This window comes from Magnolia sinica, chromosome 8, assembly GCF_029962835.1.
Source record: "Magnolia sinica isolate HGM2019 chromosome 8, MsV1, whole genome shotgun sequence".
Lineage (NCBI taxonomy): Eukaryota > Viridiplantae > Streptophyta > Magnoliopsida > Magnoliales > Magnoliaceae > Magnolia > Magnolia sinica.
This window is the reverse complement of record NC_080580.1, coordinates 89121189-89140733: the sequence shown is the minus strand read 5'-3', so window position 1 is coordinate 89140733 and position 19545 is coordinate 89121189. Positions and strand designations below refer to the sequence as shown.

The 19545-nt window shown below is 37.1% G+C and overlaps 1 protein-coding gene across 9 annotated transcripts in view; it reads right to left on the bottom strand.

The window, feature by feature from the left end:
* Positions 1-4292: 4292 nt before the first annotated feature.
* The window catches only part of LOC131253631 (PX domain-containing protein EREL1-like), a 28582-nt gene continuing 13329 nt past the window's right edge, over positions 4293-19545 (bottom strand). For 4 of the 9 annotated variants that reach the window (XM_058254710.1, XM_058254711.1, XM_058254714.1 and 1 more), the window contains 7 exons: positions 17045-17137; positions 9363-9471; positions 8201-9015; positions 6521-6685; positions 6144-6386; positions 5030-5248; positions 4293-4766 (listed from right to left, as the gene is read on the bottom strand). In XM_058254710.1, coding sequence (XP_058110693.1) covers positions 4494-4766; positions 5030-5248; positions 6144-6386; positions 6521-6685; positions 8201-9015; positions 9363-9471; positions 17045-17137 — 1917 coding nt within the window. In that variant the 3' untranslated portion in view covers positions 4293-4493. Of the gene's footprint in view, positions 4767-5029; positions 5249-6143; positions 6387-6520; positions 6686-8200; positions 9016-9362; positions 9483-17044; positions 17138-19545 lie in introns of those variants that run through there. The other 5 variants (XM_058254712.1, XM_058254713.1, XM_058254717.1 and 2 more) reach the window with 3 other exon arrangements.

Here is a 19545-nt window from a genome sequence, read left to right as displayed (position 1 = left end):
ATGCTACGCAATGGGCCCCACATGTACAGATGATCGGATGAGATTTGATAACCTATAAGTACTTACATGATAACTTGTTATAGGTCTAGATTTCCCGCAATGTAAGATATCTGTACCGTGTAAATGGTTGGCCCCATCATGAAGATTAGTCTTCTTGAAAATCAGGCCGATCTACTCACTAGATGGGCCACATATGTATCTCACATCAGAAAATCAATTATTGATTGCTTTGGACGGTGTGACCACCTAATGATCAGACCCATTCGACTTTTCTGAACGGCAATTTTCGTGGTAGGGCCTTCCATTTTTATGGTACAGATATACTATGGAAGTGACCATTTGTTATCACCATTGTCGAACACAAATCATTCATTGCCATCCAAAATCCAAGCGACATTCTAAAAAACTCCAAAGTTTTACTTATTTACTTATTTTATATATATATATATATATATATATATATATATATATATATATATATATATATACACACACCTAAAATCTTAGATGGACCGTTCGGATTAGACGCCGCTGACACGTGTGCAAAGGTGCACATGTGCGTATGTGCGTAGGTGAGCATGCCTCATATATATATATATATATATATATATATATATATATATATATATATATATATATATATAGATCATCAGCTCAATTTTCAGCCTGATTTAAAATTTTAGCTTATGATATAAAAGATAAATGCAAATCAAGAAAGTATACTGCTTCTTTTTCATCCTGGTTTTTCCAGTTCATTTTATCTGTGTGCCGAAAACTGAAGTAAATCCAAATCTCAGGTGGATCACACCACAAGAAACAATGATGATTGAATGCCTACCATTAAATCTAACAAATGCAACTGCATGTACCTGAAATTTTGTAAACAACAAAATAAAAAAATCAAGAAAAAGAATAAGACGAGAAAGACACTTTAGAGTACTATCCATCCACCCGTTAGATCAAAATGTAAATGGAAAGTGAGTCAAGAATATCTTCGTAGGAGCAAAATCATGTCACAATCAAATCTAATACCAGAACATACTCCATACTGTCGGGCAGCGAAGCTTACACTTGTTCACTTATTATGACGGTTCACCAGGGCCTCTTTCCTCCTCCCTTTTCTGCTCACTCGTAGGGGTCCGGACCCCCACAGACGGGGGAGGGAGTCGACTGAACATCTCAGCCATTGGCGGGAATTTCGCCCGCGTCCGATCCCAATGGGATGGATGCGTAGCGCACGTGAGGTTTGGATAGTAGCATCCGCAATAGTGCGGGGTGTGCTTAGTGTAGACTTCGATAAAGTGCACTAGTAGCTATGTGTTAGTGAAAGGACGGGCCAGGGTGTGTGGGGCGAGTCACCCCGTCATTCCTATTCCAAAACATACCTCTCTATCTCTCCCCCCCCCCCCCATCTTTTTTCTTTCTCTATCTTTTTTATTTTTATTTTTATTTTTTTAATCAATGTGGTTCTTCACTTTTATCTCAGGATGATCAACATCCCTGTTTTAAGCATACTTTTACGGGGACTAAAAAATCATACGACTCCTGTTTTCCGCAGTTCAACGCATGATTTTTAGATTTCTGCTCTACTTTTATCGTGAGAAACTGATGGATGGAGTGGATTTGTCATGGATCTCTGTGGGCCCCACATAGTTTCCCACCACAGTAACTTTCAGTGGCCAAGATCGCAGGTGATTCGAGTTCGAAAAATCAGCCAGATACATTGCTCCTGTTCGCAACACCACACGAATTAATGTGGATGGGATGACAACCATAGGTTTGTGTGGTGGGGCCACCATGCTGTCTATCTTCCATACAAACCCATTCATCATGTTTTAACTCGCCGGGATGAAGGGAAGATCGAAAATCATCCTCATCCGATAATTAACGGACCATGACACATGATGGAATTGGACGGCCTTGATTTCTGATCTTGCCCTTCTAATTTTGATGGCCCACCATTTTCGTTTTATTAAACCTCCCATTTGACCCCTACCCACCACATGAAGTTCGTGTTGTCAGAAGTTATGTGGGGGCTCACAGAAATGCCAGTGACAAATTCACTCCGTCCATCAGTTTCTAAAGTTCACAATAAGACAGACATCAAAACATCAGGCAGATCTGATCCGAAACTCAGGTGGGACCACGCCACCACCGAAACAGCAGGGATTGAATGTCCACCATTGTGGGGGCCACACAAGTTGTAGATCATAATGATATTTTTGCCTTCAGCATATCCAAGTCGTAATAACTTCGAGAATCGCTTGCGTTAGTCAATCGTAACCATCCCATCCATCAATTGGAGAAAGGCAAAATCAAAGATGGATTGGATCATCTAACCAATTCAATTTTGAAATGTGTTTTGGATTTAATGAACGGTTCAGATTGATCGAGTCAACTAAGTAAGCCAATGCAACTAGGAGCACTATAACTTGGTGTGCTTCGAGCAATCGATCATTTCTCTTGAAGTAGTATCTAAAAAGCACTATTAACTTTGTTGTCATTGTTAGAGGACAGAGAAGACGGGGACTAGTCTTTGATGTCGGGTCATCATCATCGATCTTGTGACCAATGAAAATGTGAAAATGTGTTGTAGTCGGGCTGTAAATGAGCTGACCCGAGTTTGGTTTGGCTTGTTTATATGACACCCCTATTCAAGCTTTATACTATCCAAGCTTAGAGCCTATCACTATAATTTGAGCTTGGTTTGGTATAGATTATACAAGCTTGAGCTTGGTTCGATTTAGTCCAAATATCCAAGCCCAGCTGAGTTGAACCGAGCTAAGTTTGAACAAGGGATTGAATCATATCCAAAGCTCTAGTGCATTCATGTATATGTATTATGTATTATCAATATTGTCATGTATATATATTATCCATGCCTGATCCCAAAATTGAATCATATCCAAAGCTCAAGTGGATCACACCACTTGGAGAAGGGAACTCAGTGGCTGACGGTCTTGCTAAATGTGCCAGCATGGGTGCTCCCAATTCCCTCTTCCTCAGCTAAATGACCTCCCAAGGCCCATTAGAGGCTCCTTACTTCTAGCGAAATCTGATCTTGGTCAGCTTAGGCTCTCCAGGCCCAAAACTGGGATCGGCTGATCTTGGTCTTCTGTAGTTCCAGCTTCTCGCCCCTTTGGAGGCAATCCCTGCCAATCTCGTGTTACACTGCATTCTCTCTTCTCTTGGGAGATCCTTCCTCTCTGCCTGCTAGCCTGTTAGCTGCACTCATTTTCATCCTGTCAGCTCAATTTTCCTGCTTTTCCCTGCAGATTTGCTCTTTGCTTTCCGTTCACATGATAGGTTTGGCTAACCCTTGTGGGGCCTACTTGAATCTCCTTTTGTACATCTTGCTTCATCAATACATAGCAGGTGGCTTCCACTTAAAAAAAAAAAAAAAAAAAAAAAACAGTGGATCACACCACAGGAAACAGTGTGCAAACAATCTACAAGCCGAATCAAGCTGAGCCAAGCTGGTACTGCCTTGGTTCAAGCTTGGTTTGTTTTTTTAAATGAGCTTGACTCCAAGGCTTGATTAGGTTTGAACTTTTATTTGAACCACTCCAGGCCCAGCTTTTTCAAACCAATCCAAGCTGAGCTTTTGAGTTGGCTTGGTTTGTGTACAGTTTTAAGCCCCTACATATCCTATTGTAATACTTTGGAATGTAGTCTAGCAAGCCTCAGTACCAATAGAGAGACGCTTAGATGAAATGACAAATGAATTTACCAAAGAATGATAAAGCCAAACATTGAAGAGCAATCTCCTTACCAATGTAAGTGCAAAAATGATATCGTTTCAATTGGGACAATCCTACTAATTGATCCAATCATACATGCCACAATTCAAAAATCTTGGGAGACCGAAAACTAATGGGTCTAATCATAGTTGGCCTATGCTTCAAATATCTTGTAAGACCCACTGGACCGCAGTAATATAGTATATGGATCAGGTGGGACCAACCCAAATTGGCCCCGGAGCCCTATCTGCCCAGGAAACACATATGCTTGGACCCCAAACCAAAACCCAACCTGCTGACGTCCCTACCATACATGGCAGGTGGGCCTCCACACCTTACTGTGGTGGGCCAAGCTATATTCAAGGTGCACCATTGAATAGGAGGGATCCAATATGGATTGCCCAATTTATCTTTAGGCGATCACGGCGTGCCCATTTGGACCTGGCTCGCTTACGAAATTCTTGAGTTGGGTACTGGTGTATACTCTTATCAAATCAATCAAGCACTTAGCATGTAGAAGACAAAGATGAAACTACCCTAGTGCACAAAAACTCTACAACTTCAGTATCAATTTCTCTTTTCAGTTTGTTATTCTTTTTTGACAAAATAAAGGCTACCCCCAAGGCTGAAAGAGGCAGCCAGTGATTACAGAAATTACAAGCGCGTAAGGGGGCTCTCTCTCTCTCTCTCTCATCTGTCTTATTTCTGACCTTACAAAAATTTATATTACACTATAAAAGATATAACCCCAGTTCATCTTTCTAAGAATTTGTTTAGTACAGTCTTTCTTGAAGGCGCCTCATCAATCCCATCTTCTTTCTCAGGTTTCACGACATTTTTTAGTGCACAACGGATAATGGAATTCACCTGTTTCCGCAGTCTAGCATTGTCAATGAAAATATCTGTAAGCATCTTTCTCACCTCATCATCTGTTACCGTCGGATCGTCGCCATTGATATTGACATTACCCTGAGCTCTGTCTGCGGCAGAAATGGAGCTTTCATCATCTTGAGCTAGAAGTTGTGCCTACAGAATTTCACAAGGAAAAGAAATATAAGCATGTGGCATATATGCTGCACTATTTATAAATGAATGCATAAGACACCCTGCTCATCAGAAAAGCTTTGAGATCATGGCTTGGGAACCCAAATTATTGGCCCTATGATATGAACTGTAGATCTCTTGGGGACCCAAACAATTGATCTGATGTTACCAACTGTAGATTGGTGATGCCTCAAAATCTCCTGGGTAGGAAGATCCTAACCATTGCAAGATAAATTGAAAGATACCTCTGCCAGGAGGAGGCCAATTCGGTTGTCAGATGTTGTCAAGAGATCCAAAGCATCTGATAAGGAAGAAGAATCAACAGTGAACTTATCTTCCTCTTCTGCAAGAAAATTGACACTACATTCTTGGAGCCGATGCCGAAGAATTCCACATTCATGAAGCAGTTTCACCCTCGCAGTTTTTGCATGTTCCCTTCTTTGTTTTTCCTTTTGAAGAATCCTCTGAAAGTGCATATAAAATGGAAACATGAAATATTTTGAAAATTAGAAACACTTTCCACCACAATCAGGTTCAGGAATTTTGGTGCATCATGTCAGGGGAATGACCGAGCTTGATCAAGATTAGAAACAGGAGTTCTCATAACTTTATAGCAATGGTTCAGATACCAGCTACCCACCTGACATCATCCATCCTTTACCCAGATTGGAGCCAGCTGGCACATTACCAGGCAGAGTTGTTCTTACCATACTGTTACAAACTTAAATGTTCTAGTCACAAAATTTTGGTAATCACAACATGCAAATGCATTGAGATATACCACACGCATCACCTTCCAACAAAACACATGTATTGGCATAAAAAGTGTAGATAGCTTATGTATTACAAATGTTTATTTTTTACTCGTTACATATTACATATGTATATGCATACATTTGTATATGGAATATGTACACAGATGAGCATGCATATATGTGCATATCTACAAATTCCAATACACTACAATGTGTTCTCCCATGTTTTCCCAGTCCTGGCAAACAGCAGAAAATAAGGTGGGAGAGTAAGCACACCAACGAAAGCTATCTCATCAACCAAAGCATCTAGTTAGTGCAAGCTTCAGATATGGAAGCAGCATCCTCTTGAAGATGCATGCATGCATGCAAGAGTCTCCCATACTTGACTCTTCAAAGTTCATAGTGTTTTTTTTTTTATAATTGTGGAAAGATCATTGTCATCCTCATAGCCTTGTCCTAGCTATTTGGAGTTGGCTTTATGACCTGTTTTGCTAAAAATTCCTATGAGTTTTTCCTTTCTCGGAAGGGATATTCAATTTAAAAACTTTTAGCCATTGCTTGGATAAGACTAATAAGCATATCCTATTAGGGAGTTCACAACTACCTCTAGTTCAGCCTTTTCCTTCAGAGACTGATTCAGCTCCTGCTTCAGCTCTGTTTGAGTTTTCCTAAGAAATTTAACTTCTTTGACAAGAACTTTAATATCCGCTTTTGATTTCATTTCCAGCTCTTCTTGATGTTTCTGCAGGTTCTTAAGTTGTTCTCTTGCAACATCCAATTCCTGCAGCAACAGCTCCTTCTCATGAATGGCAGACACTTTTGCCAACTCCAAACGAATCTTTTCATCCTGAAATAGATCATCATATTCATGGGATTATAACGAATAGAAAGGATTTAAGAGATCATTTCATGAAGGAATAGAAGGTAAAAAGAAACCTGTCAAAATAATGAAATAGTCATAAGAATTACAAAAAAAGGAACCTGTTCGAACTTGAGCTTCGACTCCATCTCCAAATACTTCCTACGAAGTTCTTCCATATCCCACTGCATTTGAGTAACTCTTTCCCTTTCAATTAAGATGGCTTGTTGCAGGTTTTCTTTACTTTTCTGCTTAGTACTATCAAGTTCCACGTCCAAATCTTTCACCTGGGTTGGCATGTTACCATTTACAAGAGTTATAAACACAGTAATAACCATGTAAAAGGGTTTGAATATGGATAGAATGTGTAAAGTTTTAACTAATTACAAGGCCTCGATTCTGGAGTTATATATGTCAAAGAACCCGATTTTCAAGAAACTTTGAAGCTAATCAGAAGAGATTCCACCAAGGCCTCTAGCAAATTTGTCGGCAGACCAGGTTTAAATCTGAAGCAATGAAATTATGAATACATAGTCCTCTGCTAAGTTACACACAAATAAAAGTTTCCCTCGTTTCAACACTGAGGTCTTGGTATCGATTCCCTGGTGGGGGTGACTAACAGTGAAGTGTGAACTGACAGGGTCGTGTACTAACAAGCTAACAAAAAAAAAAGAAGTTACACAAATAAAAGTTTGACATAATTTTCTCCCCCAGTGTGAGCAACAGCTAACATCCCAAGCATTGCATTAAGAAAAAAAATTCACATCTCAGTTCCAGAACCTTTTAGAATTGCTGCTGGAAATGACAATAGCAATGATATTATCACTGATACCAGGAAATATATACAAAGGGAAAGACCAAAAATGTTGGCTATACCACTTATATCGAGTGACATATTATTAATTTATCACCAATAAAAGGCTTTTTCAGTTGACCTATCAATACTGATAGCATTGTTGATATTATCAACAATATTGCTGACATTTGGAACATTGGTTCATACATAGTACATACAAAACAATCAGACCGATCCAAAACTCATGCAGGCCATACCATGGGGAATAATGTAGAATGACACTTGACACCTCTAAGTTTGCACAGTGTACTGAGTTTTGGATCAAGCTAATTTTTCAAGGTTCTCTTCATCATGGTGAGGTGCACAAGATGGATGGGTTAGATGGAAAATATGCACCATGGTGGACCCCACACAAACCTACTGTTTGTGTTCCTCCCCATTCTTTAGTGTGGTGTGGCCCACCATATTGTATGTGGCCTACAATAAAATAAAAAAATAAACTGTCCAAATTATGTTTATTTGATTATCTCAATGGTTTAAAATGAAAACTATCCAGTTGTCCTTGTTCAACAAACAAGCGTCCACAAATCCAAATTGAGGATTGGTTAACAAATATGATTTTGGGACGATTACTTAGCCGCAGTGTGTTCAACAATTTAGATGGTTCATTTTGAGTCAATGTATGCCAAATATACCATTTCAAAGTGCCTGTAGACCATCAGAGTATCACAAAACTCCCTTCTTTTGTACGGCATTCTTCACCAATCAAATTGGAGAAAGAATTTCCAAATAACAATACACATGAGAGCTTATTTTGGCATTTTCATTTTTTTTAAAAAAAAAAATTTGTTGAAACTTTGTATAATATGAATGCTCACAGTTCAAAAGATATTTACAAGAATATTGACTAAGAAAAATAAACAAGAATGTCTTATTTCAATTTAGGAATACATCATAGCAGGCAGCTAATGATTTTATTTTTTTTTGTTAAAGGTTAGGGGCGAACCTTTGTTGTAAGATATTCTTTCACAGCTATTTCTTGATTTAGTCTTGATATAAGATCCTCCATGTCTGTTCTTGCTGTAACTAGCCTTCTTTGCATGGTTGTAAGAACCCTATTCATTTTATTGCGCTGATCCAATGGAAGAACCACATGTACATCATTCAGAAACTGTAACTCTGAGTTGCCAAAAGCTTCCGTTTTAATTGAAGCCTCTACACCTCCAAGAAGATTAAGGGAATTATCGTGAAGCAAGTTAGTCACCCCAGCATTTGATAATTCACTTCCTCTTATGGAACTCATGTCACTTCCAACACTCTCAGCAGAGAGTTTTCGAGCATGGCCAGCAAGCTTATCATGCTCTGGCTCTGACATAAACTCTGCAGTGTCATTGGAAAGAAATGCATCCTTCGAAGCACTCCCATTAAACGTGCCCCTTAGAACATTCTTCTCCTTTCTAGCATGCATCTTATTCCTAGGGAACTCCTCTAGCTGCTCTAAACCAGAGTCCCCCACAAAGAGGCCATTGTCTGTAGTAGTGATGCCATACTTCACAAGTGTACCCATTGGAGCAGCCAAGTCTTGATCCAGCATTAGATCGTCTGCACAAATTTCAGAACATTGCCTAGGTGTCCCTAACTCTGATGTTTCACACGCATTATCACTGCCATAATCCAGTGTGCTTGAGAGAGCCTTAGATGCATCAGATGAACTACCAGCAGCAACAGAAGCGCCTGGATTAGGTTGGAATTGAGGAGAAGAAGTCAAACTATCACCATGAGGATTTCTGTCTACATTGTGCTGATTTACATCCTGAAATGCTGAAAACAATGATGCAAAACCAAAATGTGAGCACACAAATATAATGCATGTAGTTTTTCCAAGGTTAGGTGATAAATTAATTAATGCGTAAACAGAGCAACCAGAATTAACTAATCACTTAGAAGGAATCATTCATCCAAGAAATGTTGACAGGTGATATCAAATTACAAGGCAAAAACCAAAGGGTGGTAGATAGCATGTAACATATGTTGTGATATACATCTGAGTTACTTATTTCTTGTTTCCTTTTTTTCACTTCCATTAAATACACTAATCATGTTTGAAGAACAAAGCAGATTAAACATGCTTCAAAACAGTAACTGATACATGAAAGAAAAACACCTACATGACCTTGCAGCAGCTTCTAGCTCAAGGAATGATGCCACTGGAACACTTCTAGACAAATCAATGTCCGACAATAGCTTGCCCATCCACTCCTCCAAAGCATACCTTCTCTGCAATAAAGCTAACCATTTTGAGAACATCAATCACTTATCAAAGAGGATACTTTAACAAATACCACATTTCCAATTACTACGAAAGGACTAGGAATTCTTTTGCTTTGGTAGAGAAGTCCTTGCAACAAGAATATGTATTGTATTTGCACAAGGTAATTAAGCCCCTCTTTGATTATAGATGGTTTTAAATGAGATCATTTATAAATAATAAATGTTTTGACACCATAAACCTCATTTTCATGGGAATTTGGATGCAGGAAATTCATCAAATTCATGAATTTGTAAGTTCATTAATTGGTATCTTAATGAATTTGGAAATTCATTAATTAGTAAATTAGTTGTTTGGGGTTTTTTCTCATCAAATTCATAATTTGGTAGATTTCTTGTTTGGTTGGGTAATGAAATTAACATTTTGGGGGAGACGTTCCAAGTTCTTTGAAATCAATTAGGATTGGACCATTCAAACCATCCAATCAGTGGTCATCAAAAATTTTGGTCGAAATCAATATAATATAAAAATGGTCCAATAGTGGATCTCAGCCATCCATCACGTGTTCCACCTTTGATGGGATAATTCTAAACATCCAATCAATATGATCCGTATTTTATTATAATAGAGATATGTTCAATCATTGATCTTGACTCGCCAGGTTAAGCCCATGGTCCATAATTATTATACTAGATGAGGTCTATTCGTGATCTGGATCATCCATCAAGCAGGGTCAATTAGTCCTAAATAAGGTATTAATAAATGGTTATGTAACAATAACAGTGCCCACTGTTACTGATATGTGGCTGTAATGCCCTGTTCTGAAAATTTTGACCACAATGGTTACGCATAAATAAGTTACAAAACCACTGCGGTTTTTCAGTTTTCCCGCTTCTCTCCTCCAGATTTCGTGATTTTTGCTTCTTGGGAGTACTTCTAATGTAATTCCGACCAGCATTGTACAATCATTCAAGATTAAAACACAAATCTATTTGCTTTCGAAGAATCAAAGATCCAGCAGCCGATTTTGGAAAAAATAAAAATAAAATTGAAAAATATGTAACATTGATTTTATTTTTTTTTTCTTTCTTGCTGCACATGTTTAGATTCAACATTATATCACCAAATCAACAAAATCTTGCTAGATTTGTTGCCAATTTGGCCATGTTTTTCTATTCTTCTTCTTCTATTTTAAAGCTTTTTACATATTTTTCAGTAATATTCGATTTCTTTTTCCTTCTTTTTTTTGAAGTGTGGACTGTTGAAATACGTGTATAGATTTTAGATTAGATCTATACTTGTATGCAGTATGCACTAAATCAGAGTTTTTCTCCGATTTTCTATTTTCTGGTAATTTTTATTTCAGGTATTTTTTTAATGAATAGTGCCAATTTATTTATTTTTTTCTTCAAATTACTTGGAGGAAATTACGTCAAATGCTTAGGGATATGCATTAGTGGGATGAACCCCACAGACTGCATAAATTTGGCCCATCTTGGGACATCCAGTGTTCGAAATATCGGTATCGCGTTACGTATCGCTTTCTTGGGATACAAATACGTATCGGTTATCGCATGGGATATATCGGTTGTATCGTGTAATGTATCGTTGTTGTTGGAAACATGGGGAAACATTGGGAAATTGGTTGAATTTTTCGATGAAACTTCGGTGATTGTTAAAAAAGACATCAATTCACACTTATAAATCAAAACATTTCAAAAAACAAGTACACAATAGGTTTTCTTTGTATGGGGTCCTAATTTATGCGTTGTCTAATTGAATTGATGCAAATATATTCAATGTCTATTCATATAATTTATAAATGTAAGAAGACGTTTAGAAACACAAGCAATGCATTCAAAAGCAAAAGAAGAATCACTAGATTATGTTACATACATGTTTGATTTGATGTTTGGACACAGATTGCAAACGACTTGCGATAAATTGAGAATTATTTTTTTTTTCAATTTTTCGCAACTCGCCCCACTCCAAATTTCGAAATCGAAGCTCCGAATCCATGATTTTTCATACAAAGCATGAAAAATCATGGATTTGTAACAATTTGACACCAATTTAACATGATTTACAGAAAATAAAAGGATCGAAATTCGAAAATGCTCACTAGATCGAACATGTGGGATATATCGCACTACTTTTGTGTATAGTATCGCACTAGTGGGATACAAGATATATCTTGGGATATATCGGCCGATATCGTCGATATTTAAAACACTGGGGGCATCTAAGTAGTCCACCAAATCAGCAACATCATTCATCCAAATTTAATTTCAATTTTTACTTCAAATTTCATAGAGAGAATGATGTCAAATGCTTAGGGATATGCATTAGATTCCATAGATTGCATGAATTTCAGGCTAATTTGGGGGCATGTGAGTAGTCCACCATCAGCCTGACACTATTCATCCAAATTTAAATTTAAATTCATAATTTGTATTTATTTAAGATAATGTTATTTTAACATTATATTTTTATATTTTGTAAGAGCTTGGTGTTTTGGAGTAGTTTGGGTTTGACGACTTGGTCTTGGAGGGGGGTAGGACTTGGAGTTGGAGTTGGACCTGCGGCAGAACTTGTTAGTTGTGACTTGTGTTGTCAGTAGGAAAAAATGGTGACCCAACCAGAAAATGAGGATATTGACTAGTAGCATTGTGAGAGAATGGGTGAGAATATGCAGGAGAGATAACGTAGATGATGCAGTGGAATTGGGAAGAAGTTACGGGCAAAAAATCTACCGTACAAAAGCAGCAGAATGCTCTTGATGTAGCCTGAGCAGAAGTTTTTTTATCCTGATTATATCAGTGTGGGTGATGATGATAATGCTCAGTCTGGTGAAGATTTAGAAAGGGAAGTGACAATAGTGAGGAAAGAGAGCCTGCACACTGCTTGCGAAGATGAAGCACATCAGCAGACTCAGCACATGTTTGGAGGGAGGGGGTCAGTTCATGGCATAGAGGGACAATGGGAGCAAGGCTACGAGTGAGTGTGGGTGGGAGTGGAAGTTAGAGAAAGTATGTTCAGTGGTTTACGATGTGCCTTCAGCCGACAACAGACTTCACATGCTCATTCAGAGGAAAATGTCGTGCAAATTGTTACCCAATGAAACATCATACAAATTAGCTAAAAAATTGTTGATGGATAAGCATAAATTTTATTTTGCTCACCATTTGCTGCACACTCTATTGACATTATTTTAAGAGATGTGGGAAAAAAGAAAAATGCCATGAAATTGATTGAAAAGGCAAGTCATGACCTTCACCTACAATCATAACTAAGTGGTTGCCATAATGAGTAAGAATGAGTTATTGCGACTTGATTTGCCACAAATTTTATTGCCCTTAAAGTTTGCACGTGCATAGGGAAGAGTTTCTCCAAGACAATGGGCATGGTCATAGAATATTACCAACCCAAACGTAACGCAATGGCAGGTATCTTTCCAATTCTCAACCCACACCAAATACTTGACCAACGTCTAACCCTTACTGATCATTTTGATGGGAATTGTTGGGAATTTTTATGCTGATAAAGGGCGAAACCAGGAATTTTGTTAATTGAGAGAAGAGCCTTTGCTATGGTTTGCTTTTGAAGAGGGAGTTCAACATAGGATTAATACAAAACTTTAACATTATTTATTAAAAGTTACCATACTTTTAATGATTATAATAAAATAAGATTTTTTTGTAGAGCCAGTGTTCCAAATATCGGCAATACTATTGATATGATACTAAAATTGCTGGCATTTTAAAACTTTTCAAATATTGCCTTAATATGACAATATTATCAATACAAGTAGTTGAGAAAATTCCCTTATAGCAGTTCCCTAGTATTGGTGATACCATCGATAATACCCCAATACTAGGAAAATATTCGTAAATAGGCAAAAATCAACAAAATATTGGTAAAAATCCTAAAAGCGAAAAAAAAAAAAAAAACTCCTTTGTGTGTGTGTTTTCCAATTTCCTGTGTAATGCAAAGTAAATAAGCCATCATTATCATTTCAAAGTGTTTGTTAAATCAAGAATTGTGGCACGTAAATCGAGAGTCAAATACACTTGTAAAGGAAATGAGTATAAGAATTTGTAATCACTACATTTTAACATTATAAAACCATTTACCGTTGTAATTGGAAAACCAAACACCCTCCTGACCCTTGGTTTTTATTGAATCAAAGTTTGTATTTAGGGGGAAAATGTTGACTTGGAGTGGAGACGGGCCAGAACTTAACAGTGATGAAAAATCAAATATTAACATGGAGTACAATGGAAATCCATATCTATGCATGATTCCCATTTAAGTGTGTAGACTTGTGTAGAGATGGAAAGAAGAAGAAAGAAAGAGAAAAGAAGGGGGAGAGAGAGAGAGAGAGAGAGAGAGAGAGAGAGAGAGAAGATGAAGAAAAATGGGGTTAACGTTACATGCCTCAACTCCCTCTCTATCATATTTAAGTGATTAAAAAAACAAAAATGACAAAACTGCATCTAATACAATAAACATGATGTCTAACATATCCCAAGACCAAAAACACTAAGCAAAAGGTAGGTCATAGGCCCATAACCAAATCCTATAGGATTGTAGGCCCAAACCCCTAACTGTTAACACTCCCCCTCGAGATGGAACATTTTTGCATGTCCAGCTTGGAAACAAATTTGTCGAACTGAGATTTTCCAAGAGCCTTGGTGAATAAATCAGTGATTTGATCATAAGACGAAATATAAGGTGTGTGGATCTGTCCTTGAGATATCTTGTCTCAAATAAAATGGCAATCAACATCTATATGCTTTGTTCTCTCATGAAACACAAGATAATTTGCGATATATACCGCAACTTGATTTTGCAATGTAAAGGCACTGGAGCCTAAACTTTGAATCCCAAGTCTTAGAGAAGAGGTTTCAATCATATAAGTTCACAAGTTGTATGTGTCATTGACCCATATTTAGCTTCAAGGCTTGACCTGGCAACCAGGTTCTGCTTCTTACTTTTCCAAGTGACCAAATTATTGTCTAGAAAAATGCAATAATCCGTAGTTGACCTTGTTTCATGTCACAACCCTGCGTAATCTGCATCTGAATAACCAACAACCTAAAGATGACCATGAGCTTTGTATAGAATACCCTTTCTAGGAAAACATTTAAAATACCTGAGGATCCTCATAACTGTTGTTAGATGTGATGCCCTTGAACTTTACATAAATTGACTCACTACACTGATTGAAAAGGCAATATCGGGCCTGGTGATGGTCAAATAGATAAGTTTGCCAACGAGTCTCCGACACATACAAGGGTCTTCTATCAATTCTAATTCTTTAGCTTCAAGTTTGAGATAACAGTCCAATGGTGTATCAACTGGTTTGGCAATCAAAATCCATGTCTCTTCAAGAAGTCACAAGTATGTTTCTTACATAGATTTATTCCAACTTTAGATCTTACCGCTTTAATGCCCAAAAAATATAGAAGAAGATCTGGGTCTTTGATCTAAAACTGAGTTGAAGTTATGACTTCAGCTTTTTCAATGCCGTCCAAGTCATCACCAACCACTATGCGATCATCCACATACACAGCAAGTATTATGTAGTCAAGGTAGAGTGCTTGAGAAGACTGAGGGTTCTACTTTACTCCTTTTTAATTTAAATGATACGACCACACTACTGAACTTCTCCAATCAAGCCTGTGTTAATTGCTTCAACCCATATATAGACTTAGTTAACCTACATACTGTGGGGCTTGTTCAGGAGCTTGTGTTTGGAATGCATTGGAATCCAAATCACAAATCAAGGTGATTCTGAATCTTTGGTTGTGTTTGGCAGCTTATAATTTGAATGCACTACAATCCAAAAATAGGAACCCATTGAAATTTTGTAGTATATTTACATGAATTTGAATTTGATAACTAAATCAACTTTAATATCCCAAATTAGCATACGTATGTGATATTTGACAGAATGGTTGTAATAAACCCATTGAAATATATACTTTCACCAAAAATGACGAAATTTCGAGCTGCGGGTGGGCCGCAAGCATAGGATCACAAACGAGCAACTCGCCAATGTTTTCTAACCGTCAATTCACATGGCCAATGTTTGGACTGTTCAGATCATTCTAATGATGTAATTTTAGTGATGCAATTAATAATTCTATTGTTTTGGGGTTTCATCAACATGACACGTGTAGAATGGATTAGTAGCCTAGTGACACCTTTGTTACACGTGCGACTCTCCTACCTTTAAAGAAAGAGCCAAAAAAGGCATTTCACTCCGAATCACGACAAAAAGGAGAGATTCCAAAACACAACAAAATTGTATATTTCAAATACCTCTTATTCTAAATACCTCTAAATCCACGCTGCCAAACGAATGCACTCAAATACAATCAAATCCTCGTTTCCAAATGACCCCTTAAACAACTCCCCTAAGCAACATACCTAGGAGGTTACTCCATATAGACTTCTTCATGTAGATCTCCATGCAAGGACACGTTCTTCACATGCAACAACTTGGGGCGGAAGGGAGAGGATTACGAGGCCTGAACCACTTCTAACCTTTCTCTAATACCATGTAGACTTGTGTAGAGATGGAAAAAGAAGAAAGAAAGAGAAAAGGAGAGAAAAGGAGAGAAGAAAGGATGAGAGAAGAAAATATGGGGTTAGGTTTACACGCCCCCACTCCCACCCTTTATATTTACTTGATAAAAGTAAATATGACAAAACTATCCTTAACATAATGAACATAATATCTAGCATATCCTAAAACCAAAAACACTACGCAATAAGTGGGAAATAGGCCCATAACCAAATCCTAGCGCGCCATAGCCCAAACCCATAACTGTTAACAAAGCAGAAAATGGAAATTGGGGAAATTAGGGAAATCCTAATTTCTCCATTTTTATATTGGAAGATGTGTTTTTCATTGTTAGTCGATGGGGAAAATTTTATATATACTCTCAGTATTGGTCGATCTACTGATCAGGTACAAATTTTACATATTTATTTTGTACTAATTTTTTTTTAAAAAAAAAAAACAACACCTTTTTTTTGAAAGATGAAATTTTATTAGGCAAAAGCCATAAGAAAAAAAAGAACTGAAAGCTACATGGGCAAAAGAAAGGAAAAAAAAAAAAAAAGAAAAGAAAAAACTAAACTACAAATACAACAGCCTAAACAACACATGGTTTAGGCCCCTAGAAAATGGAAAATTGTTAAATATAATAGTTTTTCGCAATGTTTTGATTCCTAAACGTGTAAATATGTGTATTTTAACATCTCTTGAAGTTTCACTGAAAAATTCTACCTTTTTTCCCAACATTTTCCCCAATGTTACCCCTAGACATCATTATTTTTCCAAGTATCGGCGAAAAATTGGCAAATACCTATACATATTTTTGTATCCCCAGTCATCGATACATGTAATGATACAGAAATTTTGAACACTGTGTAGAACCAATTTCATAATGAAACTGTCATAGTTTTTTCCACAGTTCACAAATCACATTCAAATGAAAAAATTTCATGGATGTAAAATAGAAAGCAGACCAAATGCAAACAGTAAAAAAAATCGAATGTGTTAACTACCTCTTCCAACAGCGGCCGGCTGGAATTAATTCTCAAGAAAGAATGCTTTGGTGGGGCTGGGGGAAGACTTTTCTTTGGAAATGAACGTTTAACCTACAAAATATAAAGGATTACATGAGAACATCTTAAAAACTAGTTTAATCACAATGAGAACAAAATAATGTTTAGTTGATCTTTTTCTTTTCGTGTCATAATCAAACCAGTCATATTCCATTTGCATCCCTCCATAGATATGAATATCGGTATCATATCGGCCAATATGGCCATATCGTATCCATATCGACCAATACGGCTGTACACAAGACGGTATGCGATATGGAGTCGTATCGACCTGATACAAAAAAAAAAAAAAAAAAAAAAAAAAAAAAGGGACCCGTATCAGCCTGTATCGGCCGATACGCCCGATAAGGCCGATACGCCCATAAAAGCCCAATTTTGAATTTATTTATTTATTTTCCAAAATTTCACTCATCTCCTCTTCTTTTTTTCATTTAAACCAAGGAAGAATCTTAAAAACTCATTTTAGGCTATATCTAAACCTATTCTGGGATCAAAACAAATGATTTGAATGGGATTCAAGAAATGAAAGCGAAGTTGACCATTATGGAAAAAAATCAGAAAGAATGGTAAACCTTCACTTTCTTTTTTATATTTTCTTCTTCTTTTTGTTATATTTCAATGTAATGAGCCCTACTTCACCAAATCATGCTCGATTTGTGTTTAATTAGGGCCCATTTAGTTGATCCTCAACAAGTCAAACCGATAGACAACATTCTTATCAAAGAATGGTCTAATACACCATTGAATACATGGTCAAAACACACACAAAAAACCATAGATTCTTGGATATCTCCTTTTTTCCTATTTTTCTAATATTTTTTCATATTTTTTTTGCTTTTAAAAAATTGACCGATACAGGCCAATACAGCCTTGATACTGATACGTGACGCTATATCGTATCATTTTCCGCTGGACCGATACGCCAACTGATACTGACATTCAGAACCATGCATCCCTCACATTTTGTCTTGCAAAATTCAGCATGGTACATTCTTTAGGATAATCACTCTGCTACACAATTTGATTTAAATACTTTAATTTCATGCATAAATGGTATGGTACAACCCAGAAAGCTAAGGACTGGGTATCTTGTTATATCACATTATACGAAGTCCAGCAGGCTACGATGGCTAACTTTTAGATCAAAAGTTGGTATTGACAGAAAATACCAACGACCACTCGGTAGAAGTAGAGAGAGAGAGCCCAAGAACTAGAAGATGTAGAGATCCCAAAAGACATTCAGAATGATTATCACTTAGATCTGCATAGCCTTGCAACTATAGAAACTCTTGAAGCCTATTGACATATTAAATGGATGTCAGACAGAGGTTGAGAACAAGAAACAAACACTGTCCAGCAACATTGTAATATAATAACAGAGAGTTACCAGTTCACAAAATCTCCCATAAAATTTTCAAGTACTGAAAAATGTTAGGTTCTCGTTTCCAGCCAAGTACACATTGAGCTTCAAGATTGTGGTTCAAGCAGCTTTCTAACACCAATCCAAGCAACTAGGTTAGAACAAATCAATCTTCTACATAAACACTGTGTGACATAGGTTCCTGAGGATTTTCTGCACTTTATTACTCCACTTCTGATCACAATATTAGTAAAGCAGGATAATGATTGTCACTTTTCAACAACAGATGTTCCACCAAACATGATAATATGTAGCAGCATAGACATTTTCCGCATATATAACTCAATGTACACATGCATATCATGAAACCCAATGTACTAAACCAGAAATGCTAGGTTCCTGGTTCAGTTTGTCCATAGATTGTTGTCTGTCAGGTCATTCTTTCAGTTTGTTTCATCAACTGCTTTAAAAAAAGAAGAGGTTAAAAGAAAAACTGAAAGTTGCACTATATATTCTTTTCCATTGGATAATTTTCTCTAAAATGGGTGGTATATGAGGAAGATGCAGCAGCACATTATAGCTGGATGATGTTAACTCGTTTTACAGCAGTAAGTAAAACACCCAAGCTTACCTTCACTCATAGTCATAAAATACATCAATTTAGTTAAGACACCTAAGCTGAAACTTTATGTGCAATCCATGTGGGTTTGAAGGCTACCAAACAACACCAGCAGAAGATTATGCACTCAAGAGTGGAGATATTCCTAAGGTCCAATTGTAGTTTTGAAGATCAGGCCCAGAAGGGTTTCCAAGTAAACTTCATCAAAGGTAAGGTGCTCTTCCCACTTCATCCCTGTTCGCATCTTTCCGTACTTGATGATATAAGCTCTTATGAAAAAGTGGTCATATGTATGGTTTGTTTAATTCTATTCTGCTACAAATTTACATGAAGAAACACGACCTAAAGGCGTATCTCGATGGTTTGCCTCTACCATGATTAATGGAGGATCAATTGGCAGCTTCAGGATTCCTTGAAGCTTGAGACAAAGTGACCTGCTTTCCACTTCCACATTCCATTTCA